Source organism: Rosa rugosa, chromosome 3 (assembly GCF_958449725.1).
Source record: "Rosa rugosa chromosome 3, drRosRugo1.1, whole genome shotgun sequence".
Lineage (NCBI taxonomy): Eukaryota > Viridiplantae > Streptophyta > Magnoliopsida > Rosales > Rosaceae > Rosa > Rosa rugosa.
The window spans coordinates 17270102-17297180 of record NC_084822.1 but is presented as its reverse complement, the minus strand read 5'-3'; the positions used below and the strand labels follow the sequence as shown (position 1 = coordinate 17297180).

The 27079-nt window shown below is 40.2% G+C and overlaps 2 protein-coding genes and 1 long non-coding RNA gene across 5 annotated transcripts; 1 reads left to right on the top strand and 2 right to left on the bottom strand.

The window, feature by feature from the left end:
- Nucleotides 1-3025: 3025 nt before the first annotated feature.
- On the top strand, nucleotides 3026-5696 carry LOC133735870 (uncharacterized). 2 transcript variants are annotated; one of them, XR_009859309.1, is made up of 5 exons: nucleotides 3026-3424; nucleotides 3564-3631; nucleotides 4351-4453; nucleotides 4564-5278; nucleotides 5463-5696. It is a non-coding gene; the product is annotated as an uncharacterized LOC133735870 (long non-coding RNA). The 2 variants fall into 2 exon arrangements; XR_009859308.1 differs by having other exon boundaries at nucleotides 4351-5278.
- Nucleotides 5697-13029: 7333 nt separating this feature from the next.
- LOC133740624 (phosphatidylinositol/phosphatidylcholine transfer protein SFH3-like) lies at nucleotides 13030-18600 on the bottom strand. Of its 2 annotated transcripts, none has more exons than XM_062168565.1 (15): nucleotides 18289-18600; nucleotides 17982-18143; nucleotides 16731-16947; nucleotides 16537-16636; nucleotides 16171-16437; nucleotides 15887-15964; nucleotides 15692-15793; nucleotides 15575-15624; nucleotides 15362-15461; nucleotides 14774-15055; nucleotides 14546-14626; nucleotides 14158-14243; nucleotides 13963-14059; nucleotides 13794-13859; nucleotides 13030-13690 (listed from the first exon to the last, which is right to left on the bottom strand). In XM_062168565.1, exons 2-15 carry the CDS (start codon nucleotides 18010-18012, stop codon nucleotides 13673-13675), a joined length of 1575 nt encoding a protein of 524 aa, XP_062024549.1. In that variant the 5' UTR covers nucleotides 18013-18143; nucleotides 18289-18600; the 3' UTR covers nucleotides 13030-13672. The 2 variants fall into 2 exon arrangements, with proteins under 2 accessions (XP_062024549.1, XP_062024550.1); XM_062168566.1 differs by having other exon boundaries at nucleotides 13963-14046; nucleotides 14157-14243; nucleotides 18289-18595.
- Nucleotides 18601-21343: 2743 nt separating this feature from the next.
- LOC133737340 (uncharacterized) lies at nucleotides 21344-25576 on the bottom strand. Its single transcript, XM_062164918.1, has 6 exons — nucleotides 25374-25576; nucleotides 25106-25284; nucleotides 24381-24955; nucleotides 22843-24169; nucleotides 22304-22650; nucleotides 21344-21979 (listed from the first exon to the last, which is right to left on the bottom strand). The coding sequence occupies exons 1-6, from the start codon at nucleotides 25574-25576 to the stop codon at nucleotides 21344-21346; spliced, it is 3267 nt and encodes a 1088-aa protein (XP_062020902.1).
- Nucleotides 25577-27079: the final 1503 nt, after the last annotated feature.

The window sequence follows — 27079 nt, the reverse complement described above, 5'->3', positions numbered from 1 at the left end:
CAAGTCTACAAAGGAATTCTCCACCATTATGTTGACATCCCCAAACTCAGTTTTATTCCAAGCCCAAATCCTCTGCTTGAGAGTCCAAAGCTTAGAAGCCAGAACAAACATTAGATTGCCATAGAATTGAACACTCTGCCAGACATCTGTCACCAAAGAAAGAAAGCTTGGATGATCCAACCACATGCGTTGAAACCAGAACGGTGATCTCTGAATAAGCATGGGCCTTGAGAAGGACACTAAAAGAGGACAATGATCTGAGGAACAATGTGGCAGCGTGGAGCATTCTAAATGATGCCAAATATCCATCCAAGAAGAATTACTGAGACACCGATCAAGCCTCATTTCGACACTTGCACTAATACCCCTTATATTTGTCCAAGTATAAGGCAAGCCCTTAGTAGGAAGATGAATTAGTTCACAATTAGTTGACATATATATCTTGAAACTTCGAGCATGAAACCGCATTGGGAAGAATTCCACCTCTTTTTTCATGAGCTCCTAGAACACAATTAAAATCTCCTAGCACTATCCAAGGCCCGTCGACAAAGTTAATTTTAACATGAAGTAGATCTCGCCAAAGTCGACGACGCTCCAGTGCAATTGTTTTAACATAAACCCAGGTCAGAACACAATTGACAGAGTTCAAAGTGCAAGAGATTGTAAGCTATTGATCTGTCACTAGTAATAGGGTCGGTTGAATAGCTTGATCACAGAAGAGCCAAATATTTGGAGGTTGGTCACCCCGGTCATTTACAGCTAATGGAAACATCTTTAAAGAACTCCAAAAGGAAGATTTAAGTGTACTTAAATTAATAAAAGGTTCATAAATACCAATAATTGAGGGTTGATATCTGCGAACCATCCTACGCAAGACTCTTTGAGTCGGGGCATTGCCCATGCCCCGAGCATTCCAGAATAGAATCTTCATAGGTTAAGGCGTGAGGTGGGAGCCCTATTACGGGCAGGGTACACAAATTCTATCACAGTATTGCTGCCTGTTAGTCCAAGTAAAAGCAGTACCATTATAAGGAAGAGAAACTAAACAACCTTTGTTAAGAAAGTCTCTAAACTGAATCATGTATTTATTAGCAATGTTTTAAAAGGCTAAGGCGTAGCCGAGGCGTTTTCGAGAGAGCCTCAGTAAGGCGTTCGCCTTGAGGCGTAAGGCGTAAGCCTTAGGTATAAAGAGCTATATTACATTGTTGCCTGCACAAAACATAGCATCCTATCAATTACATATAAACATAACAATCCGGGCATAACAATATGCCAATATTCAAAACATACCTATTAATTACATATAAACATAACAATCTGGGCATAACAATATGCCAAGAATCAAAATATACCTATCAATTACATATAAACATAACAATCTGGGCATAACAATATGCCAATATTCAAAACATACCTATCAATGACATATAAACATAACAATCTGGGTATAACAATCTGCCAAGAATCAAAATATACCTATCAATTACATATAAGCATAACAATCTGGGCATAATGTACACTCTGCCAAGAATCAAAACATAACAATCTAGGCAGCATATCAATTAAACAAACTGCGCAGCATAACAATCAGTTGATTCAACTATTGTATGTAAATTGACCAAAGACCGAAGACTTCTTTTTTCTCATTAACCAAAGACTAGCACATTCGTCCTCTGCTGAGTTTATTTCGATGAACTCAATCTGTAATAAACTCCAAAACAGTTGCTCAGTCTGGATAACCTTTTATATACTTTGACCATAAACATGGGTGGGACTAGTTCTATCATGACAAGAAAAACAAAGTTGGATCGCAACATTGAATTGATAAACATTCATACCTTAAAGGCTTAAACTCTTCAAATCAAATCAACTTTGAAAGTGAAAATTTCTTGCTCCAATTCTGCAAACAGCCTCCTTTAGAGCGAAATCCTTGAGAAAACCAATGGGCTCTTGATCATTTTATCAAATTTGCTGCTTGGGAATTGAGATTTGGAAGTGAAGGAGTAGGAGTTTTGATGAAGGAGGCTGAAGCAACTCGAAAATGACTGCAGCTCGAGACCTAAGGGAGTTTTAATTCCCAAAACACCAAAACGACGTCGTTTTGGTGTTAAAAAAAAAAAAAAAAATCTGAGCGTCCGCGTTGAACTCCTCTGGACGCGTTTTTGGCGCCTTTGCCGCCTTGATCTGCGCCTCACCAGCAAAGCACACTCATTTTCTCATGCGCCTCGCGCCTTTTCAGCCTCAAGGCGCGCCTGAGGCGCGCTTTTTAATACCTTGTTTATTAGTTCTTCTAACACCTCCAATCTTTTCACTCAGATTTATAATACAGTTAAAGTCACCCATAAGAATCCAAGGATCATGGACATTAGTATGCAACAAACTAAGTTCATTCCAAAGAGCTAATTGTTGATGTTTCTGAGGATACATATAAACTAAAGTAACATCACACTGGAACTCCGAACTAACATGCATAATATGACAATGTAGAAAACGAGAATGCGGAACTAACACATGAATATTATACACCGAATTGTTCCAGAGCAAAAGCAAGCCACCAGAATGCCCTTCAGCAGGGATAGAGATGTAATTAATTAGAAAATGGAAGTTTACTAACCAAAACCTTTGCTGCAGCATCATTTCACATTGTATCTAACAAACAAACAAAATATATCAAAAGCTAGCAAGGTTCTCAAAAAGGCAGCCTGTGACAGGAAACCTTGTCGTGAACAACCACGACAATTCCAACATAGAACACTCATCTGGAATCAAACTACTGAAACACAGATACGCAGCAAAACACACTTAAACAGGGTAGAAAATGAAATAAACGTACAAGTACTAGACATATATAGAGCAAAACACACTTAATCAGTGTAGAAAGTTTTCGATTGAGGCCAGCGATTGTTAGATATTGAGGCGTAAAGTGAAAATTCGGTGATCGATCTTGAAGAAGAAGTCGGAAAAGGTGTAGTGGGAATAAGTCGGAAAAAGAGACTTTTCTAGAGGTCTCAGGTTCTCATAGATAATGCGTGATTAAGTTGGGCGACCTCTGTTGCATCTGATGGTTTTATCCAAAGAATATTGCAAGTCCTTGCGTTTGGCTCTTAGCATTTGCAAAGAATGTATCAAATCCTTGTATATAATTTTTTGAAATCCAAAAAGGTATAAAGTCGTTGTATATACGTTAATAATCGTTGCATTGAAAATCTAAAGGCAAGGACTTCCAGTTAATTCCTTGCCCAACCCTTCACTATTAACTCCTCTGGTCTATCACTTGGCTATTGGAGAAAATCTCTCTCTTACTCTAGGATGAAGAAGACCCGATCCCTGAATACCCCAACCGCTGAAGCTAATTTCTCGATTTCATGCCTCGTCGTTGTCATCGCCACCTTCATCCGGTCTTTTGCTCCCGCAAACTTTTAAGGTCTCTCTTCTCATGGGTTTAAATTTTCTCCAAGAGTTTTGTATGCTATTAATTTCTGAATTAGAGTTTCAATTTCACTTATGGGTTTAATTTCTGAATAACTGATGGTAAAACAACTGAAATTCTTCTTGTTTTGCAGAGACGATGAAAAAGAACCCAATACACAAAAGGCCTTCACCTTTTCGCTCCCATTTCTTTGTTTTTTCAGTACGTATGCAATTTCTGTTCCAATTGATCAATCCCTATTTCAAAGTTCAATTCTTTACCTTACTCTACTTGGGGTTGAAATTTCTTTAATTTTTGATGTTTGTTGAACTAAACATTTCCTTTGTTACTGGTACTTGCTTCTGGGTCTTAGTTTTTTTTTTTTCACTTTATGAAAGTTCAAATCATTGTGGGTTTTTCTGGAACAAAAACTTCAATCCATACTTGGTGTTGGGTGTACTTTGTTTTCCCCATTTCTTCTATCCAAATTGTAATCAAGTGTGTTTTTTTGAATTGCTGTTCATCCCTCCACAATTTCAATATATATGGATATATGCATAGTTATTTATTTTAGCTTGATTTCCTATAGACATGAAGTGGGTCTGGTTTGTTTTGCTTTAGCAATGGTTCTTTTACTTGTTTAATTTGTTTGCACTTCAACCACTTTATGAATTTTGTTCATTAAGGAAATAATAATTAGCCTAGTTTCCTTGGATTTAAAATAAATGTTATGAGTTCACCAAAAAAAAAAAAAAAAAAAGAAGAAAAAGAAGAAATGTTCTGAGCTAAAAAAAAAAAGAAACCTCACTTGTCTGAGGAGAACGGATGCTTTTCTGGGTAGGCATTTGAACTTGATGTCCCTACAATGGGTTGGGAAATTGAAAAATAGCAAAGCCTGCAATGAAGTTGTAAACTTTTTACATATCTGTTTGGTGGTGTAGGTAAAATATTGGTGGATGGGAAGGTGGTCAACAAAGCCTATACTCCAGTATCTGATAAATCTATTGTAAAGAATATGGCTGAAGTCCCCAAATATGTATCTAGGTGATTCACTTTAACAAACCAATCTACACTTCATTATATGAGAATCATTTTATGCTCGAACTTTGGTAAGACCTGTTATGCTAATTTGTTCCTCTGTTTTGTATATCCAGAGCAGGACATAAGTTAGAAGCTGCCATGCATTGAATATCTAGGTATCGATATTATTGGCAAAGTAGCTCTTGATTCAGGGTTGTCAACTGGTGGATTTACCGATTGTTTACTTCAATATGGTGCATCGTTTGTTTATAGAGTTGATGTTGGATATGGCCAAGTAACAACCCCTATATAGTAGTAAATGATGTGATTCCAAGTATTTTATACTTTCCTAAATCCAAAGAAAAACTATCTTATGTGTGAGTATACCGATTCTTTTCTATTCTTGTTCAATCATGAGTTATGATATGGTGTATTAGAAAGTGTCTCTCTTTCTAGTTTTGCATTCATAACTTAAATATTACATGTAATTCATTCTGTGGTTGATGATTGTGATATCAATTTCTTACCTGTGTGCTGCCTTGAATCTGTTTTAATGAGAAGAAGGAGTCATGGAGTTGTAGAAATTGATTTCAATCGTCTTCATTTTTACCCTTTGTTGAATGCACATTTGTCCATATTAGTCTAGTTTCTCTCTAAGTCTAGCTCCGTTTGCACTTGTTACTTACAGTGCATACAACACTAGCTTTTCCATACATTGGCAGTATGCAAGCTACTCCTGGGGCTTATGTTGGAGCATATGTGGTAGAAATTTTGGATTGCAAATTCCAATCTAAGATTGACTCTTAAACATCTCATTCTTGCCAGCTTGCTTTGCCTCGTTTTGAAAAGGTATCATCTTTTATAGGGTTCATTTTCTTTTTGACACTAAATTTGGTTTTTGATCTGTTCTGCATTGTGTCTTTGTTAAGTAATAATGACATGCATTTATACAAAACTTTTAGGTTGCAGGGGTTTTGGTTTGGAGTACATTTGGTTGGCTAGTATCTGATTTTCTTTTCTTCTTTTTTTGCAGGTTGTCGGTGCTTCTATTTTTGTTGGGACTTGGTATATTTGTTTGTTCTTTTGCTTAAGATTACATCAGTAAAACACATACAGTATTTTTCATCTTATATTAGTAAATGACTCTTAGTCCAGGCTTGCTTTGATTTTGCTAATCTTGTTATAGATTAGAGTTTACTCAAATTTTGATGTACAAACGAACTACTTGTATTTAATTAGATCGAGAAATAAAAAAAATCTGGAATGACATTTGGGGTATTCTTTTTTATTCATTTTTTTTAATTAATTTAATACTAAATGCAAGGAATGATATGCAAGGAATTCTCCTTGTATATCAGTTAACCTCAGGTGTTCAATTCCTTACATTTGGGATGAACAATATTTCCTTGCATTAATTTGTGAACTCAAATGCAAGGAATTAAGGAATTCTCCTTGTATATCAGTTAACCTCAAGTGTTCAATTCCTTACATTTGGGATGAACAATATTTCCTTGCATTAATTTGTGAACTCAAATGCAAGGAATTTTAGGTCGTTGTGTTTGCTCTTTTGCAAGGGCCTCTTGTTAATGCAAGGAATTTCCAGTTTTTTACAAGGAAAAAATTCCTTGCAAAAGGCCATTTTTCTTGTAGTGCGCCCTCACGATTTTGTTCTTGTGCTCCCATCCAAAACACGTCTTACTATGGAGAGGTGAGTCTCTGCACATATAAGGTACATCACCTCCTCTTCTTATGGCGATGTGGGATCCTATAGAGTTCTAGTCAGAGAGAAGTAGTCCAATATATTTAGGTAATTTCTCGACGTGACATCCCCTCGAGGCGGATCTGGGTACGTTGAAATTGGGTTCTAATCAAGAAATAGGCGAGAAGGAGGCGGCCCAACCCATTTGAGAAATTCTTCAAGGCGAAATCCCCTCGAGGTGGATCTGAATAAGGTGAAACCGGTCAGCTCGACCAAATCCGTAGAAAGAGGAAAACACTCCCCCAGTTCATCTTAAGGGAGGGGTTATGGATGTACTAATGCATGACTTGTGCAAGTTGCACACTACTATGCACACTAACCAAGATATCCGCTTTGGCTCACCTATAAAAATTTGGTAAGGTGAATAATCCAGGTAAGTAATTGTACATACTAGGGAAATCTTCACTAGGTTTGGCACTATCGGCTGGGGCCCATCGGGATACCCAGGTACCATGCCATGGGCCGGGTTCACGACCCACCATGGCGGGGCCCATGAGGGATGTCATCCCGGGCACCCAGGGCCCGGGGCATGGCTAGCACAGCCCATCTAATTACACAACAGAGGGCTGATATGGCATCAGAAGAACAACCTGCGTCCCACATCGAAGATAAGGGAAACTCCTTTCCCATGCTCGAGTATTAAGGCATCAGCACAACCACCTTTTACGGGTAATAACTTCTTTATCTACTATTACTCAATTCAATTATATATTAGTATCTTACTTGGGCATCGGAGAGGCGTAAACCGTCTCGTACGGTTTACCCCTCTAACGTTGTATTCTTGGTACAGGATTTAGGAGTTGGATCGATACCCCAGGTGGTATAGCATTTTGTGTGAGGTACCTGGAGAAAGCCACCAGAAACAGTAATAATCTCGACTGTACTTACTATATATAGCTTAAATACTCACTACCTTAAGCATTGGAGAATCTTTTGCAAGTGTCCTCCCTCCTCTTCCAATTGGACTTTGCCGTGAGTTTTCTTCCATCTTCTTCATCTGCTTAAGCACGTTGGCATGTTGGCCATTTTGTGATCCATCTGATCCGGTCTTGTTGGATGGAACTGGTTCGAAATCTACCATTCCCACTATGTTAGTTTTATGAAGTCTTTTTTCACAGACAGTGTCAAATTTTGGTGTGAAAAATTTCGGGGAAAGAACTCCTCACCTACTTTGCTAACTGGAATAAGAGTGAAGGCTTCTTGGTCAAAAGGTTGTCTCTTCCTCGGGCATACAGAAGCACAAGGAGAGTAAGCCAAACCAGATTGAAGATTCAAGCGATGAGGAAGCAGATGAGAGGTCGCCAAGAAGTCAGCTCATGGAGATGCTGAAAATTCAGTTGAGGAAGCTTACGATCTATCTTAAGAAACAACCAGAAGAAAACCAAAAAAGCAAAAAACGAGAGCTAGCGATTTCGAATATAGAGGATGCTACAGGAAGTGCGAATGCAAATCATGGGGAACTGGTTGCTGCCACTGCGAGGAAAATGCGAAAATTTTGAATTATCTAGGCGATTCTCAATGGGGAGAAATCGAGCAAATTCGTAACGCCCATCTGCCCATAAATATCACAGAACTATCGATCTGATGGAAATATCACTGTGAGTTAAAGCTTCTCCGGAAAATCGATCAACCAAACCTCCAAGGATCGAACAAGGATGCTTCCACGAGCATAAAGAGACCAGTTTCAAGCCCAGCCGTCGCCGGAGATCTTGGAACCGATCAAGTCCGCCTCCTCACATCTTCGTAGCTTCAATGCATCACCGTGGGCCAAAATCGGCGCAAGAGACCGCCGTAGGGGGGACCGGACGAAGGAGAGGAACTGATCTGGGTTGGTTTCGTCGTCTGCCATAGCCGAAGAAAGGAACGTTGGCCGGGTCTAATTTCCAAGTTTGGGTCTATTGAAAGTATGGTTGCAGTATGGCTGTTTCTGTTCACTGTCATTAGCCTTACTTTTTACTGTTAATAGCTTACCTTAGTTGTTAGAGTTGTTTAGCTAAGTTATGGTTGGGTTGTCCTTTAAATTAAGGGTCAGCTTTTCTGTTTCTGTTTCTCTTCTTTGTGTATATATAGGAAAAACTTGTAATCAGTTTCAATAATGAAGTAATATCAGAAAACCTTCCACAAAGTTTCTGTCTTGTTTTCTTCATGATATCAGAAACCTCCACAAAGTTTCTGTCTTGTTTTCTGTCTTCCAATAGACCCAAACTAACGTCTTAGTTCTGTTTTGTTGAATGAAGTCAACTATCTTTCTTGGGCTAGAGCTGTTACACGTGCACTTGGAGGAAGGTCCAAGTTTGGCTATGTCAATGGAGTCATACAAAAGCCTAAAGATGACTCTCCTACATATGACTCTTTGCTGTGCAAGGATCAGCTGGTTATATCTTGTGCTACTTAACTCTATGGAGAGTGGAATAGCATAAATTTTCAGCTTTTCTGAGTCCGCTATGCATCTTTGGAAACATGGTAAAGAGATGTATGGAAATCAGAATAATGCTGCTCGAGTTTTTCAACACAAATGAGATATTGCAGATCTTCAACAAGAAGGTAAGCCTTTTGTTCAACATCTTGGTTGTCTTACAAGCATGTGGAATGAACTAGATGTTTATAGACCTCATACCATCGAGGCTAGTGTTTTGTTAAAGAGAGCTGAGGAGGACAAGATTTTTCAACTCCTTGCAAGCTTAAACTCAGAGTATGAAGATTTAAGAAGTCACATTCTTATGAATGCTGAGTTACCATCTTTCAACAATGTGTGTGCTACCATTCAAAGAGAAGAGGTTCAGAAAAGGTGATGAATATGGAGATCAAGACAAGTGTGTCTAAAACTAGAGCTTATGTTTCCAATCACAGGCAAGTTGAAGCTAAGGTGTACAAAGGCAAGAGACTAGACTTGAAATGCAGCTACTGTGAGGGTGTTGGACATGTCAAGGATAGATGTTGGGTTCTCCATCCTGAACAGAAGCTGAAGTTTCTAAAGGAAGGCAAAGGTCCTCAAAAGGGTTGGAATCCACCAAAAGCAAACCTTGCAGCAGCTTCTTCTACACCTTCTGAGGGTATGATGAACTTCACCTCCAATCCCACTACTCTAATCAATGAATTTGCTGCCTATCTTAGCAAGAAGCAGATGCATGGTGGAGGTGAAGAAACAGCCATGGCTGGGATTGAAGATCACACTGCACTCCTTGGGAAGTTTGCTGGTTTTCTTGCTGAAACTGACTGTGTCGCTCTTGAAGAAGCTTAAGCTATTCTAAAATCCTTGTCAACTACTCTCAATGTTTGTGTTATGGATAACTATTGGATTATAGACTCAGGAGCTACGGATCACATGACAAATAAACTCAAAAATTTGCATGATTTTGAAAAATTGTCCATTCCTTCTAAAGTTTAAGTAGCAAATGACAAAGGAGTTTTTGTTTTGGGAAAGGGAAAACTAAAACTACTTTCTAGTTTCATTGAATCAATTGCTCTTCATGTTCCTTCCTTTCCTTTTTAACTTTTGTCCGTCAAAAGAATTATACATACCTTAAAATGCCTTGTCATTTTCTCTCCTTATAATGTTATATTTTAGGATCTCATCACCAAGAATAAGATTGGTGAAGGTTTCTTCTTGAATGGACTTTATTATCTGTCAAAAAACTCTTTTGTCTCTAAGGGTTTTCAAGCTAGTTCAAGTTTAGCACAAGATCATCACCTGTGGCATCAACGTTTGGCTCATCCTTCTGAGAAAGTGTTGTCTTTTTTGTTTTTTGTTTTTTGTTTTTTTGTTTTGTTCCCAAATATGTGCAAGGCAACTAATCAATGTGATGTCTGCCATTTATCAAAATCCTCTAGATTACCATTTACTTCTTCCTTGTCTAGGGCTAGTAATCCTTTTGAAATCGTGCATTCAGACATTTGGGGTCCAGTTCTTGAGTCCTATGATGGATTTAAGTATTTTGTAACCTTTGTAGATGATTTTACGAGGACTACTTGGTTGTATATTTTGAAACAAAAAAGTGAAGTTATGGATGTTTTTAAGGATTTTCATGAACTTGTCACCACTCAATTTTCATCATCTATTCATATTTTACGATCCGATAATGGTTCTGAGTATATGTCCAATAACATGTCACAATACTTGAGAACACAAGGCATTGTGCATCAAACAAGCTGTGTTGGTACTCCTCAACAGAATGGGATTGCCGAAAGAAGAGGTTTATATGAAGTTGCCTCCAGGTCATCCTCAATCTTATGATCGTGAGATAGTATGCAAGCTTCACAAGTCTATTTATGGCTTAAAGCAATCTCCTCGTGCTTGGTATGCCAAGCTCAGTTCAGTACTTGAGGAAGTTGGTTTTCAAAGAAGCAATGCAGATTCTTCTTTGTTTGTTCAAATTGGTTCAACAAGTAAGCTTGTGGTGCTCATCTATGTTGATGATCTAATTGTGACAGGTGACAATGTTGAAGAGATTAATACTCTCAAGCAATCTTTGCGAAATAGGTTTGCTTTGAAAGAACTGGGCATTCTCAAATATTTTCTTGGTATAGAAGTGGTCAGTTCTCATAAAGGTCTTTTTCTAATCCAAAGAAAATACGTTCTTGAATCTTGATCTTTTAGAAGATACTGATCTGCAGGATTGCAAGCCAGCTTGCACTCCTCTTGACAGCAAGCTCCAATTTGATGTACAAGGTGAGCCTCTCCTGAATGTGAGCTATTATCAAAGGCTGGTAGGTAAGCTTATTTATCTTACCATTACTCGTCTGGATGTAGCTTATGCAGTAAGCATTGTCAGTCAGTTCATGCATTCTCCCACTTTGGCTCATCTTCACATTGTTAAACGAATTCTTCGTTATCTCAAAGGCTCTGCTAGAAGAGGTGTTTTGATTAAAAACAATGGTAACACTCAAATCATGGGTTACACAGATGCTGATTGGGCAGGGAACTCTCTTGATCATAAATCAACTACCGGTTTCTACACATTTGTTGGTGGTAACTTAGTTACCTAGAAAAGCAAGAAGCAGACAGTTGTTGCTCACTCTAGTGCAGAGGCTGAATATAGAGCTATGGCTTCCACTGCTTGTGAGCTCATTTGGTTAAAAGGTCTCCTGTCCGAATTGGGTTTTCCTAGTAGTCAACCAATGTCCCTTTTTTGTGACAATCAAGCAGCAATGCATATTGCTTCTAATCCGGTTTTTCATGAAAGAACCAAGCACATAGAAGTTGATTGTCACTACGTTCGAGCTCAAGTCCAATCCAAGATCATTGATACTCACTACACCCGAAGTCATGATCAGTTAGCTGATATTTTCACCAAATCCCTTCCCACTGCTCAGTTTCACAAAATTTTGGGCAAGCTTGGATCAATGAATCCCCTTGATCCAGCTTGAGGGGGAGTATTGGAAGTATGGTTGCAGTATGGCTGTTTCTGTTCACTGTCATTAGCCTTACTTTATATTGTTAATAGCTTACCTTAGTTGTTAGAGTTGTTTAGCTAAGTTATGGTTGTTAGAGTTGTTTAGCTAAGTTATGGTTGGGTTGTCCCTTAATTAAGGATCAGCTTTTCTGTTTCTCTTTCTCTTCTTTGTGAATATATAGGAAAAACTTGTAATCAGTTTCAATCACTTTCAATAATGAAGTAATATCAGAAAACCTTCCACAAAGTTTCTGTCTTGTTTTCTTCAGGCTCGGGTCTGGGTTTTCGATGACAGAGAAGAGAGGTTTTGGAATTTTCCGGAAAAATGATAGAAATGGAAAGTGATTTCCATTTTCGAAAATCCTCTATTTATAGAAAATTTTCGAAAATAGTAGATTTTTCCGCGGACCATAACTTTCTCATACGAACTCCGATTTTCGTGTTCCGCATACATACGAATTCGTATGGACGTGCTCTACAACTTTCGTGAAGGAAGTTTTTGGAGAAACTCAACAAATAAAAAGTCAGTTATTTGACCCCTCGAAAATAAAACGTTCGAGTAATTATTCGTCCGAAACACTTTCGCTCCACCCTCGAACCACGAAATCGTACTTTCTCGAAAATTATAAGAAATTTAATAACGAATTTTCGGGGTATTACATGGGTCCCCTTAGAAATTGGGGTGTTTGTTCCCTGGACTAGTTTATGGGTCCATGTTCCAATTAGGGCTTTGCATTTGGGCTCTTGGCATTTTGCTATTAGTTCTGGGTCTTGAGGGTCAGAAGTAAGAAAAACCTGGAAAATTGACTATAGTTCTCCTGGTGAAGTGGAGTTTTCCATGTGCTCCATGGGAAGACCATTTGGGGTGAAAATAAACAAGCCTCCTAGACTGGCAAAAGCTGCTGTTGATGATGTTCTGAAGCTGATTTTCCATGTGCTCCATGGGAAATTACACAATAAAGAGAAGGGAAAAGAAAAGGAAGAAGAAAGAAGGAAGAGGGAGGGAGAGAGAGAGAGAAGGAAAAGGCAGCATTTTTACCAAAAAATGGCTACTAAACTAATTCTGCCTGGATTAAACGATGAGGAAATATGAGGAAGAGAGGCATGACGCGGTCTGATTAATTAACCCAACCTCAACTAGGGATTACACTGCCGGTTTTGGTTCTTCGCGCGCAGAAAAAGCAATGGCAAAATCAATTTATAGTTGATAGTTTTGGCTGGGTTGTCTAGCTTATTCGACACTGGTTCTCCAGCCCCGAAATAAAATGAAATAAATGGCAGTGTGAATATTTCAAATCGAATTAAGTGAACCGCGATATTCTGGAGCAGTGACCTATGTTAATTGGAAAAGCGAAACTGAGGAGGACATCTAATAAAATATATGGTACAAGCTTATTTACAAAAAAAAAAATTAAAAAAAAAATTATATTGAACTGGGGACTAGCACCTAATATACTAACTTTTTTTCTTTATCTCAAAACTGAAATTCTGTTTAAATGTTACAATTGCAGAAGCATCACTTGCAATGTTCTCCATAGCACATACAAGTGCAAACCAAATTAAACTAAATCCCCTCCTGCAGCCATAGAGTCCCCATCGGCATTCAGCATGTGAATCACCCCATGACTGAGATCCAAATCCTCAAAATCTTTTGCAAATTGTATGTATCTGAACTTCTGAAGTAGCTCATAGTTCCATAGTTTCTGTTGAAAATTACTTGCCCTTGCATCCGTTTTGCATGCATCTCGCCCGGCCATTCATCTCTATAAAGTATTTCCAACCCCTAGGCGCATGTTTCCTTCTTAATAACTACTATATACCTTGATCTTAAAAGTTTACCCAGGAGGAGGCTCCAACTTCTGTGAGGAGTCGGCATATTTGGATTGTGGTTTTTGTTGCTACTTTGGTACTCCTCGTATAACATCTATGTCTAGCTTCGTGAAGCTTTCTTCTATATGCAAGTGATAATTCTTTCATCCGAAAGTAGCCCAAAGACAAAGCCAAACAGTATTTCCACTTCATCCTGATGAGAACCACTCAAACTTTGAGCCACTAATCCACCATACTACATATATGTTTATATGGTGCGCCTCACCAACAGAATAGGCTCTGCACAGTCCAAGAACACTAGAAGGTCAGATACAAGATATAAACCTGAAATACACGTAAACTTTCACTTGCCAAGCAAATTTTAGGCATTTAGTATACATACAAACTTCTTTTCCTTCCCAACAGAGGCTAGAAGCTCCTCTTGTTTAACACGGGCTTCATCAAGTGCCTGCAACAATGAAACAAATAAGGAATGTCTATATTTTTCTTCTTTTGGTTTTACAATTTTGCATGCTAACTTTGATGTTTGAACTCGAGTATTAGAAGCTTACCTTCTTGGTTTCTGTTAGCTCTTGTTCCAAGGCATTGACGCGATCAAGAGCAGCCTTCAGCTTTTGCTCTTTCTCAACCTCAGCCTTGTCGACCATCCGCACAAATAGAAAATGAAAAAATCATTACATTTAGTTTTCTCTAGATTAAGATCTTCCCATTCACAATATAAAAGAATTCAAAAACACCAAGATACCTGCTTGGTTGTAGACAGTTGTTGTTCCAAGGCAGTAAGAGCAGCTCTAAGCTTTTCCTCTTTTTCACCTCCCATGGGAGTTGACAGCTGCAGAAGATGAAGCAAATGAGAAAAGGAGATAGTAAAGAGTTAAGGGTTGACTAATATGAAAATAAGAGTATCTGATGTATGTAAATGGATCTTGCAATTAAAATGCAGTAGTTTTAAGAAGCTAAGAAATTAGTTGTCCACCATTTCTGAATGCTGTGGTAGACCAGAAGTTTAATTTGTAAATAGCCACCCCCTTATGAGTTGCACAAGCTACATTATGATGCTAAAAGTCTTAAAAGTAACAAAGAAGGATCACAATTTCCAGATGTAGATGGAACATGGAAGTTCACTGAGCTTACTTCTTCAGGCACAGGAGAGAGATGATCCATATGCATGTCATTAGCCTCCAGAAAAGCCTCCGAGCAGACTGAATCAGATCGCTTCATAAAGTAGCATACCAATAGAAAATAGCAAAAAGTAGTAAGTCAAACTATTGATCATTTATTAAAAACTGAAACAAAAGAGTTTGCAGAGCAGCCATAAACACACAAAAATGATAAGACAAACTTGGGCCAAGGTGTGAGTACATTTGGGGGACCCTTCATATCTTCAGAGATTTTTTCTTCTTCAGCGACCTTCTTCTCCTCCTTCTTGTCCAACTCCTTCTTGTCCAACTCCTTCTTGTCCGACTCATGTTTGCCCGACTCATTTTTACCCGACTCATTTTTGCCCGACTCCTTTTTGCCTGACTCCTTTTTGCCTGATTCCTTTTTGCCCAACTCCTTATTGCTTGAATCCACATTGCCGGATATAGTTGTGCTAGAGGATTTGGCGTCAACCTCACGGTCCTCACCATAATTCTGAACCATCTGCCTCATCAAAATAACAGAGTTAATGATCTCTTGTTCCCATCAGACTATCACATATATAGTACACGGACAATTAACATATATTATAACATTTCCCCCTTCGATGTAGGTCTCTCTCCAGTCTCCACCACTAGAACCCTACATGTGGAATTCAACTTGATATTGAGAAGTTGTATTGAAGGAATCTAAATTTATCTCCCAACTTTGATACCATGATCGATATGTTGTTGACCACTATTCTCAAAAGCTTCAGCGGTTAGGTTGTGGATCAATAATAATTTGAAAGTCTAATAGTAGTAATCTCACCTTCATTATTTCTAGATCATTCCATGGGCCCTTATCAGAAAGCATACAGCCACCCTTATCAGAACAAGTACAAGTACCTCCCAAAAACTCTGGCAGCTCGCTGTTACATGATGAGGACTTGCTAAGATTAGATTGAACAAAATACAGAATAATATGTAATGCCAAGATAAAGAACTGAACATGTTAAAACATATTGCCGGAAAGGATACTTACCTAGCTTCAATTATTTCAAGCAACTTGCTTTGGTATTGGTTTCCCAGTACCTGTAGCATAATTGGTTTAGCACCATTACTATTTTGAAATCTTAAATTACTACGTATGTAAACTTACATTGATTTTTGCAGTGGTCTTGGGGTCAAGGAAAGATTTGACAGTGTTCCATAAGAGCCTAAATCCAGAACCAGCATTGATGATGAACATACGGTTCAGGGTCTGCAGTAAACAAAAGATTCCAACATCTTCATAAAATGCAACTACTTTTCATGCAAGGAAACCCAGAAAAGTTATAAAAATATGAAAGAATACCTCAGGATAATTGTCACCGTCAACTTTCTGAAGGCGTTGGATGAGTTCCCTTGCAGATTTGTTCAAACTTGTCAGCCCCTATACATCAATAATATGAACTAACCATTACATCTCTTAAAATTAACATGGATGTAAGAAGTAACATGAAATAACACATCATGTCTAACATAATTAGATGTCACCTATGGATCTGCTGATAATTATGTTAACAAGAAGATCAGTTTGTCTATCGAATGATTGGGTATAACCAATTGGCTCAAGTTAAAAGCAAAAGTTTCACATACCACTCCTTGTACATCCAAAATGGTAGTGCTCTGATCAATGTGCTTCTTCGCCGCAATGGAACAGGCAGGGAATTTATGCACAAACGTCCTCTCAAACTCTCGTACATGGTACTTCACATATCTGTCCATTGTTGTCACTTGCAACAGCTTGTTGGAATCTACTTGACCAAGTTTCTCAATATAGACAGGGCGTCCATCCTTATCAACTCCATGATGCCCTTGTGGATAATATTTCAAGACTTCATCAATTTCCTTGAATTCGAAGTCCTTACCCAAAGGAAAATAAAAAAGTTCAGATACATAATAACTAGTCAAACTAGACGAATTATATTATATGATAATTTCAATAGAAGCAATAAAGAATACCTCCATAATAGTGTCAGAACCAAATTCCTTCCTCCAGTGGAGCATATCAGACCACATTTGCTTTGTTTTCTCAGGGTCAAACTTCCTGGCCCTTAAAAATCTGCACCATCATACAAGAATATAAAAATCTATTCATACCAGGTAACTGGGGCATCACTAGTTGTTGGTATCAATCAAAAGGTAGAATCAGCAACCTTAGCAGCATATGAGTATCATCATGTTTTGAAGGCAGCAGTTCTTCCGCAATAAGTGCTTGCCGAAATTCTTCGGCTGACTTTAACTCCTCTGCATCAATGTCATCCATAGGGAAAGACATTACCTTACTGTTCCTGCGGCCCTTATTGAAGGAATTCGAAATTGCCTTCTTAAAAGACCCAAGCTTTGTTTTCTTCTCATCCTCAGAGTTTTCAGCTGCACAGAATAACAAGATAAACTGACTAACATACACAAAGGTTTTCTTTTCCTTTCTATCCTAGACATTTCTACAAGAAAAAGTAATCATTGTTAACGCAGTGATTACAATCTCCGTAGAAAATGCATACTCAACTAATATGGTCCTGAGAAAACAAATAATAAAATCTGCAGAGTTTTATTACTGATAATCAGAATCACCATCTTTTTCATTATTTATTTACGATCTTTGTAAGGACAGTAAAAACAGTTTCTTAAAGAAGCATAGTCTACATCTTCATAAAGCTTTGAAGTGATGCAGCCATGATCTTATTTTCTCGTGAAATCCTGCATTTTTTATCTGTGCAAGGTAGATGTATAAGAGCCATTGAAAGAGACCATGAGGCTGTCTGACTCGATGTGGACAAGAGGGTGTTGTGAAAAATTTGTTGGGTTGGATAATATATTTGAAACCCTAACTTGATAAGGTTGGTTCAAAGGATTCAGATGCCTCTAGAGTGGAATAAAACATAAAATCTGTCTCTGAACGATATTATCTTGTAATATAACTATACAAAAGAGATCAAGAGATATCCGAGTACATAATTTCGTCTACGAACTACATACCACTAGGTGGTTTTTCTCTAAAAGCCATCATTGCTGTTGGACTCAAGAATTCTGAATATCCCAGAGGAAGTCTACTACTCTTTTTTTCCACCTTGAAGAACCTAAAAAACCTATAGGGAAGCCAAGCTTGAAGCTTGGAGTTTGTGTGGTTTGTATTGTATATCGGTAAGCTATATTGATTTTTATTTTTCTGCTTTAGCTAAACCCTAAACCCGAATATCTGTTACAAGGATCGTATGTACATTCATTACATATCCACTCTACGGGGTGGAAAATTAGATGCTAAAAAATTGAGTAATTTAACACAAGATATGAATAAACCCATCAAACAATATATTCATCTCACCAAAATCATTAAATCTATATGCAAATCTCATATAACTCAAAAATTAAAGAACACGGCATAGATTAAAGAATAAAACACATACCAGGACGTCCATCAGCATCAGGTGCAGACATAATGATTGATATATCTTTGCGAGGACGTAGCTCAAGTGATTTGAGACCGCCAAAGGATTAGTAGAGTCAAGCACTTATATATACCTCAAAGTGCTCAAACCCTGAAGATATATATACCTCTACCTATAACCCTTAAAAGTTCAATCAAACAAAGAAACCCAGATCAGAAAACTAGAAAATATATAAAATATATAACCCAAATGACAAAAAAGAGAGAGAAAGAAAAACAAACCAATTCAAACAATCAAATGGAGAGTTGGGTATGGGAGAAAATACCTTTAGAGAAGAATGTAGGGGGTTAAGTGGGGTTATAACTTAAGTGATGGTGCACTTACCCCCTCACCACCCATGGTCCAGAGTTGAAACTAATCGTCGTCCTCCCCTCCCCTTCTTTCTGGCTTTAGGTTTTGTCTGTACCAAAAAAGAAAAAAGGGGGAATGTAGAGAGAGAGGATGACAGAGAAAAAGTGGTAGGCATATTTATCCCCCGGATTAATCTCTCGATTTGAACGGCCAGATTGGGGGGACGAGGACAACATGACTGATATAGAAAACAAACATTGATAGGAAACGATGAGATGGTGTGTTGTGCTTCGAACCACTTTTGGGTTTTGGTTGGCAGAGAAACAGAGTCTGCGAAATGCAAGCCACCCCGTTCAATCTCTTTTTCTAATTTCCCACGCAAATTTGCCAACCTTTTCCAACCGTATTCGCCTATTTTCTCCTCAATAACTATTATTTTATTCACATTCTTCCCATCGTATGAGAACTTCACGAAAACCATATTATGGAGCCCATGATCATTTTAGATCTAGCGGTATAAAGTCTCCACTCACGAGTCACGAACGACCCATATGTTGTAAAATCCATTACCCCATTTTTAGGGATTTTTTTCCCACTTACCCTATTAAGTTTTTTTAATTCTCCATTGCCTAAAACACTCTAAGGAAGTCTTTCCTAATACCCCATAAAGTTTTTTTTTAAGACTATTTTACCCTCACCGCTTTGTTACTTAGAGAGAGAGAAAATGGAAGAAAGATAAACCATAGGAGACTTCGCCGGATTCCGGTTACCGGTCTCCGGATTCCTTTCCAATTTTCGCCGGATTCCGGTTACCGGTCTCCGGATTCCTTTCCAATTTTCGCCGGAATCCGGTCACCAGCCATGCCCACCGGACTTCTCTGAAAATCTCGCCGAAGGTCCCCAAAGAGGTCGCCGGAAAAGTTTATTTCTCCAAAATAGACGTTTATTGTCCAAATGGCAATAGAGGTTTATGAAACCTTGCTGGAAGTCTCCAAAGATGTTGTTGTAGATCTCATATAGGGCCGGAGAGATTTATTGCCCTTTGAATAAACTTGTATTGCCCCCCAATAGAACTTTCGGTCATAGGAATGGGAACTAATCTATGTAGAATTAGACAAATAAAACTTTGATTAAAGAAAAAAACAAGGAGATTATATCAATTCAAAACATTTATTGCCCCCCAATAGACGTCTATTGGGGGATAATAGACGTCTATTGCTCCCCAATAAAACTTTTTTTTTCTTTTCTTTCTGGGCCTTATGCCCAATTTTACCCAAAAAAAAAATTGATTTGAGCACCCAGAAAAATGATATGGGCACCCACTTCCTCTTCTCCTTCCGGTTGCAAACCCGGGACCGGAGTCGTCTTCAGCAGCGTCTTCAAGGTGACTTACCGGAGCTGCACGAAGTCGCCGCCGGCTGCACTATCCATGGCACCGCCTCACAACGATCGCTGGCTTCTGGGCTGCAAACGATCGCCGGTTGCACCTTCACGGTTGCACGAACTCGGTCGATTTGTCGTCGACTGCCGCCGCTGACGACGTGCAGGCCATGGCGGATCAAGGCCTGGTCCTGGACATGTCGGCATCGTTGGAGAGAGTGTGAGTGTGTGTGTGTGTGTAGCAGTGGTTGTAGTTTAGTAATTAAGTTGAGGGTAGAATAGTTATTTTGCTTCAAATTGGGTTAGTAGGAATAAAAATCTGTTGCTGAGGTGAGTGAGATAATTTTTCCTCATTTTGGTGCTTTGTGTCAAGGACCCAAAAAAAATTGGAAAAGATTATACACTTAGTGCATGTACTAACCAAGTACCCATTTGCTTGGATGGTTATCAACATAAAATTACCATTTTGTGAACTGTTAGGTCCATAATTACCAATTAATTATTCCCCTAATCTTGCACTTTTGCTTAACCTTTGTGTTTATTTATATATATTTATTATGTTTTTCTTATCATGCGAGGAAATGATGGACAAGCTTAGAAATGCACGAAAAAGTCAACTTTAGCACATTTTCCTACTCCGGCTAGGAGAAACCAAGCTAGACAAGGAAGGAGGGGCGGCAGCCTGATCAAACAAACTCCAAATGAGTTGAAACTTTACAGATATATTCTAGACATCCTAAGGATCATTTCTTATGAAAATTTGAAGAGATAGTTCGGAATGGAAGGCCTTCAAAAGATCGGTGCAAGTTTCTACACTAAACGACGAAAACTGCAAAACCGGACCTATACATATTCAGGCAGCATTTCAACGTGGATGAGTTCTGAGCCACCATACTTCTCACCTTGCATATATTTGAACTTGAATATTAATTCTAAGAGGTAGGCTAATGATGTTCTAGATAATTCAACACCTTTTGAAATTTTGAATGACTCAATCAATTTGAATTTGATGTTGACAACATGCAAGAAGAGTTTTATCCAGGCATGGGTTATTATTTTTTTGACTAACGCATCAATCTTTTTTTTTTTCTTTAGAAGTTTTGTACTTCTGTGGATAAACATCATGCCTTGTACATAATATATCTAATATCTTGCAAGGACTTTTTTTCGAAACTGTGAATTTTTATTCTTGAACACATATGCATGGTGTAGTAAGTTGCTGTGTATCATACACAACATGGCGTGTGTCAAGGTGACCCGCTTTCACCTTAGCTATTTTGCTTGGTGGAAAAGTTATTAAGCAGAGGAATCTCTATGTTACTGGAACAGCGGAAAATTAAATGCATTGCTGCACAGATGGGTGTAAGTCCTCCAACTCATGTTCTTTTTGGTGATGATGTTTATGGGAAAAAATCCAAGAAAAATATTAAAAGTTTTCATGATAAAACAAAGTCAAAATGTTCTTCTTTTACTGGTTTGAACTCTATCAAAATGAAAGTCAGCAGAAGCTAATCAATGTTACAAATAGAATAACAAAAACCTGGACTTTTTTTTTTGGTAATGTGGACTTCCATTGCAAAGCCAAGAAGGCAGACAGATTACAATAGAAGAAAAGAAAACAAAGAAACAGAGTACCTAAGGCGGATCAGTTACAGCATCGAAAAGAAGGATTCGCATAAGGGAGGGCGGAGGATTGGAGGACCAATCGTCCGGGCACTGCACTTAGCCAGCGCAGCAACAAGGTCCGCTGCCGCATTGGCTGATCTACTGGACCAGAGCCAGTTAACACGAAGAAAAAGACCACTTTGGACACGAATTTGTGTTATGATGTTCGAAGCAGACCAGTCAACCGTCGAAAAGGTGTTCAGAAGGGCCGAAATCAACACAAGGGAGTCTGATTCAAGTTGAAAAGAAGAATGGGAGAGAGAGATAGCCAACTCGAGCCCAAGAGCAATTGCCTGAGCTTCCGCAGTCAGAGGAGAAGAAGCAAGGGTACTTCTAGCCGAGCATCCAATAAGTTTTCCGGAGGAGTCCCGAGCAATTACGGCAATCCCAGAGTTCAAGGAGGAGGATTCCCACACTGCGTCAGTGTTAATCTTTACTCGACCAACTGGTGGAGGTGCCCAAGGATGAGGGGGCCTAGTGGAGTGCTGTTGGAGCGAGTGCTTTGGAGGTTGGAGAGAAGGGGGATTCAGAGAAACTCCATCGCAGCAGAAAAGGCTTTTGCCAACACAGCCACCAGTTTGGCAGTGAGTGATTGAAGAGGCAATCACACCTATGATAGACTGTTGATTGACATGATAGGAGAACGGATGAGAGAACCAGGCCTGGAGAGTCCACGGGCAGAGGAACAGAATGTGCTCAGTAGTCTCCGGATGGGAGTTGCAGAAAATGCATAGTGGAGAATGAGAGAGATGCATGTGATGACGATTTTGATTTGTTGCTAGAGCATTTGAAGTAGCCCGCCATAAAAAGTGCTTAATTTTAGGTAGGGCATGAACAGACCAAACTCACTTCCAGACTAGCGGGGATACGACATGTGACTGATGAGGATGAGCAGAGAGGGCGGGAATAGAGGATTTGACCAGGAATTTGTAGCCAAAATGAACCGTGTATGTGCCTGTGGAATGGGCTGACCAAATTAAGCGATCCGGATTAGTGGGGGAGCCAAAAGTTGTAGCTTGGATGGCATTGATAGTCTCTACCGGGAGGGCAGACTGGATAGTAGTAAGATTCCAGGAATGAGTATCTCTATCAATAATAGAAAACACCGGTCGATTAGCGTCATTGGGTGTGGAGTGTGTTCTCAAATTGAAAGTGCGCAAAGTGGGGATCCAATTATCCTTCCAAAGGTTTACAGAGGTTCCCGACCCAATATTCCATAAAGACCCAGCAGAAGCAAGACAACGACCTTCAAGAATACTAGACCAAGCCCAAGATGGAGAAGAACCCCTTCCTGCGTCCCAAAAAGACGTGTTTGGAAAATAACGATTCTTGAGGACCCGAACCCACAAAGCCTCGGGATTGGAGTGTAACCGCCAAGCTTGTTTTGCTAAAAGAGCCATATTAAAATCAGCAATATTGCGGAACCCCATCCCACCATCAGCCTTAGAGAGACCTAGGAGAGCCCAATTCTTCTAGTGAATACCTTTGGTTGCCGAGGTCCCCCACCAAAAGTTGGCAAGAGATGAGTTGATCTGATTACAGAGAGAGACAGGGAATTTGAAGACCGTCATAGGGTAAGCCAGGACAGCTAGAGCAACTGACTTGATCAAAGTTTCCTTGTTGGCATAGGACAGAGAGGATTGACCCCAACTCGAAATCTTTTTCTCAATTGAGACTTTTACATAAGAAAGAGCCGAAACCTTTGATCTTCCCCATATTGTAGGAAGCCCCAGATACCTTCCTGGGTTCAACACAGCCCTCATGCCGAGGATGGAACTAATGTGCTGAGCCACATCCTGTGAGGTGTTTGGACTGAAGAATAATGACGATTTTTGGTGATTAACTGACTGGCCTGAGGCAGAGCAGTAGATAATGAGAGTCTCAAGTAGGACCTCGCAGTTGTAGGAAGTCGCCTTGAGGAAGAAAATTGAGTCATCGGCAAAGAAAAGGTGACTCACCAAGGGACCATTAACTCCAATCCTTACTGCATCAAGAAGGTTGTTAGAGCAGATTTTCCTTATCATTGAGGAGAGAACATCATTAATGAATAAGAACAGGAAAGGAGAGAGAGGATCTCCCTGTCGAATGCCTCTAGTTGGTTTGAATTTCCTTCCCAGCGCACCGTTAACAATAATGGCAAGGGATGCCGAAGTAACACAGGACAATACCAAGTGGACCCAAGTGGGGTGGAAACCCATTTTTAGCATAACCAACCGAAGGAAATCCCAATCCACACGATCGTATGCCTTGTTCATGTCCAATTTCAAAGCAAATTCTCCACCTTGGCCACCCCTAAGGAGCTTAAGATGGTGAAACATCTCGTGGGCCATCAAAATATTATCATGAATCTGTCTCCCGGTAACAAAGGCTAATTGGTTTTCGGATATGAGATCGGGCATGAAAGGCTTTAACCGATTGGAGATGATCTTGGTTAGGATTTTGTAAGCAAAGTTGCAAAGGGCGATTGGCCGGAAATGAGTAGCCAATTGTGGAACATCCACCTTGGGGATCAGGGCAATGTGCGTGCAATTAAAGGACTCAAGAACAGAGGTAATAGCAAATGTTTGAGCGGAAGCTTTCAGGACAATATCCTTGACAATATCCCAATAAGATTGATAAAAAGTACCAGAGAAACCATCCGGACCTGGGGCCTTGAGAGCACCCAGCTCAAAGACCGCTTGATGAACATCATCAAGAGAAATATCTGCCAAGAGAGCATTATTCATCATTGAGATTACCACTGGATCCACAATATGAAGTACCTCATCAACAAGAGATGGGGGGGAAACCGTATAAATATCCTTGAAGTACTGAGTAAGATGAGACACAATATTAGATTCCTTAGTTAACCAGTTGCCATTGCCATCATTGAGCAGGAGAATTTTATTCCGACGTCAGTTCATGAGAGTAGTTTGGTGAAAAAAGTGTGTTTCTATCACCATGAGCTAACCAGGAAACACGTGATCTCTGTTTCCAGCACAACTCCTCAATGGACCACAAGGACAGAATATTGTCGGATGCCTGACGAATGATATCTTGCACATGTGGTTGGTCAATTTGCTCAGACTGGAGGATGTCTTGAATCATCTGAGTGTCGCTGGAGACAATCTTAGCAAAGTTTGGAAAGGTATTAGAGGCCCATGTGGTAAGTGAAGACTTACACCGTTTCAAGTTATCTTCCCAAGTTTGAGATGCAGAAGTTGTTGGAGTAGTGGACCAATTAGAGGAGACCACTTGAAAACTGTCAGGGTGAGAGGTCCATAGGTGTTCAAACCGGAACACATGTGGGGCTTTGAACTCCGGGGGAGAAGTATCAAAAAGGATTGGGCGATGATCAGAATCGAGTTTGGGTACGTGAAAAATTTGAGAACAAGGTTTGGCGGCAATCCAAGAATTATTTGCCAACCCCCTGTCCAGTCTCTCTTTGATGACAACTCTGCCATTTTGGATGCAAAACCAAGTGTAATCTGGGCCTTGAAAATGAAGGTCAGAAAGTTCAGTATGTGAGAGGAACTCTCGGAAGAGATTCAGCCTCCATCTCGGTTGAGGCAAGCCACCCCATTTCTCATGGAGCCACAAAATTTCATTGAAGTCCCCTATACACAACCAGGGAATCAATCTAGGAGAGAAAGCAGTATACACAGATCGCCAAAAGGCGTTTCTTTTATTAGAATGGGGGTTCCCGTACATCCAAGAGATATTACAAAGGAAAGAGTCCGCAACAGAAAGTACAAAAGTAAAAATACAATTATGCGTGCTAGTTATACTAGAAACTTTGACAGAATTGTCCCAAAACAGAGCTAGTCCACCACTGCTCTGGCCCGCCGGATCAACCACAAAAACATGGTCAAAATTCAACTTCTTTTTCCAAGATAGGATAGTGGATTCATGCTGATAAGTTTCCATTAGAAAAAGCATAGAGGGGCTGTTACGTTTGATCAAACGTTTCAGATGTTTGCTAGTCAGGTCAGCCCCTAGACCCTGACAATTCCAAGATAGTAGCCTCATGGTGACCTCGTGGCTGCATCTGGCCAGCCACCAGTGCCATGATCATGGGAATGATCGGGTGCATGTGCAGCTCCACCCGAAGAAGAAGGGACATCTTCCAGATGAGAAAAGTGCTGAAAAGGATGTGGTTCTGAGATGATCTGCAGGGGGTCGCGCATCGGGAAGTGCAGGAACTGCTCCAAGGCTAAAGTGGATAATGGAGGAGCCATAGTTTAAAAAGCAGGGACACTTAAGTCCAGAGGAGGAATCATAGCTTAATAAGTTTCCGCCAGGATGATTTGAACAGCAAAGAGGCCTTCCGGTGTCAACAAGGTATCCCTGAGGATGGTTTCTCTCTGGCGAGTGGGGAGAGGCTCGACATTGGAATCAGAGCAACAGTCCCGGGCCCGGGCCCGGCCCCGACTCCGGCCTCCACGAGTCAGGTCGTGACCACGTCCCCGACCCCGAACCCTGACGGACGTTGAAGAGCTGGGTCTACAAGTGGGTACAGATGCAGGGGGAGAGAGGTTGTCAAGGTGGAGATGCCATCTGCAAGGCTCGATAAAGATCCCATCTTTTGCTTTTTGGCCAGAGGCGCAGAAGAGAGAGCCGCCTCTTCAGCTTGTCTCTTGAGACGGAGGCGGTCCAAAAATGTCGCAATCCCAGTGATGGAACTATCATAATGGGTTGGTGAGTGTGGAGCAGCGGGTGTTAAATGCGAAGTTGGCCTCGGAGTGTTTACTGGGGTGGAAAGAAAGAAGTCTGTGAGAGGTACCTGGATTTGGGAGTGTATAGGATGTTGAGAAGAGGTATGAAGGGGGACAGATTGGGTTTGGATTGAGGATTGTGACGGGTAAACTTGAGTGTCTTGGGTAGGGGGATGAAATCATTTGTTTTGGCATCGAAGATGTAATGGGTCTTACCCATTGAGAGCTCACCTGAAGGCCCAAGGTTGGGGAAAGCAGAAAGACTAGGACTTGAGTGCATGTGATGTTCAGGTTCAGATTCCACTTCAAGGACAGGATCATCAATAAGAAGGGCTTTCCCTTTCCCTTAGTCAAGAAAGGTTGGAGTTGTTGCCTTGCAGATGCAAGACGTTGGGTGGACCGGTGGTGTTCTTGAAAGAGGACTGTCCATGGATGGTTCCAAAATGATTATAGTGCCTCTGTTTCGATGAGTTGCTGGTACAGGGGTAGGGGTGGGAGAACTCTCCTGAGAGATTTCGGAGATAATCAAAACTCCTCTATTTCGAGGGACCTCGGGCACCATCAGATTGGTTGTTTGCAGCAGGTGGGTAGTGACTGAGGTTGGGGGACCCGGAAAAGGCCACCGGTTTTGTCGACTCTGAAAGTTTTGACGTTGAAAGAGGTCCCAGCCCTGTTCTTCCTCAAAAGGGGTAGCATTAAGACGGCGAGCTGCCGGGGACAACATCCAAACACCCATTCTCTCGGCTCTGGGGTGGCGTTCATGATTGCAAAACCTAGCACTGTGTCTAAGTCGACCACAATTATAACAAAACAGAGATATTCTTTCATACCTGAATTCGACCCAAACAGGTGATCGTGATCCACAACGGATCCAGACCCCCGGAGTGATTGGGTGCCTAGTATCGATGCAAATGCAAAAGCGGAGAAAGCCCCTCCAACAGTTGGCAACATTGGGGTTTTCCACCTCCAGAACAGTATCAGCAGTTGCGCCAAGAAGGTGGGCATTTTCACTCGTCATTTGCCCCA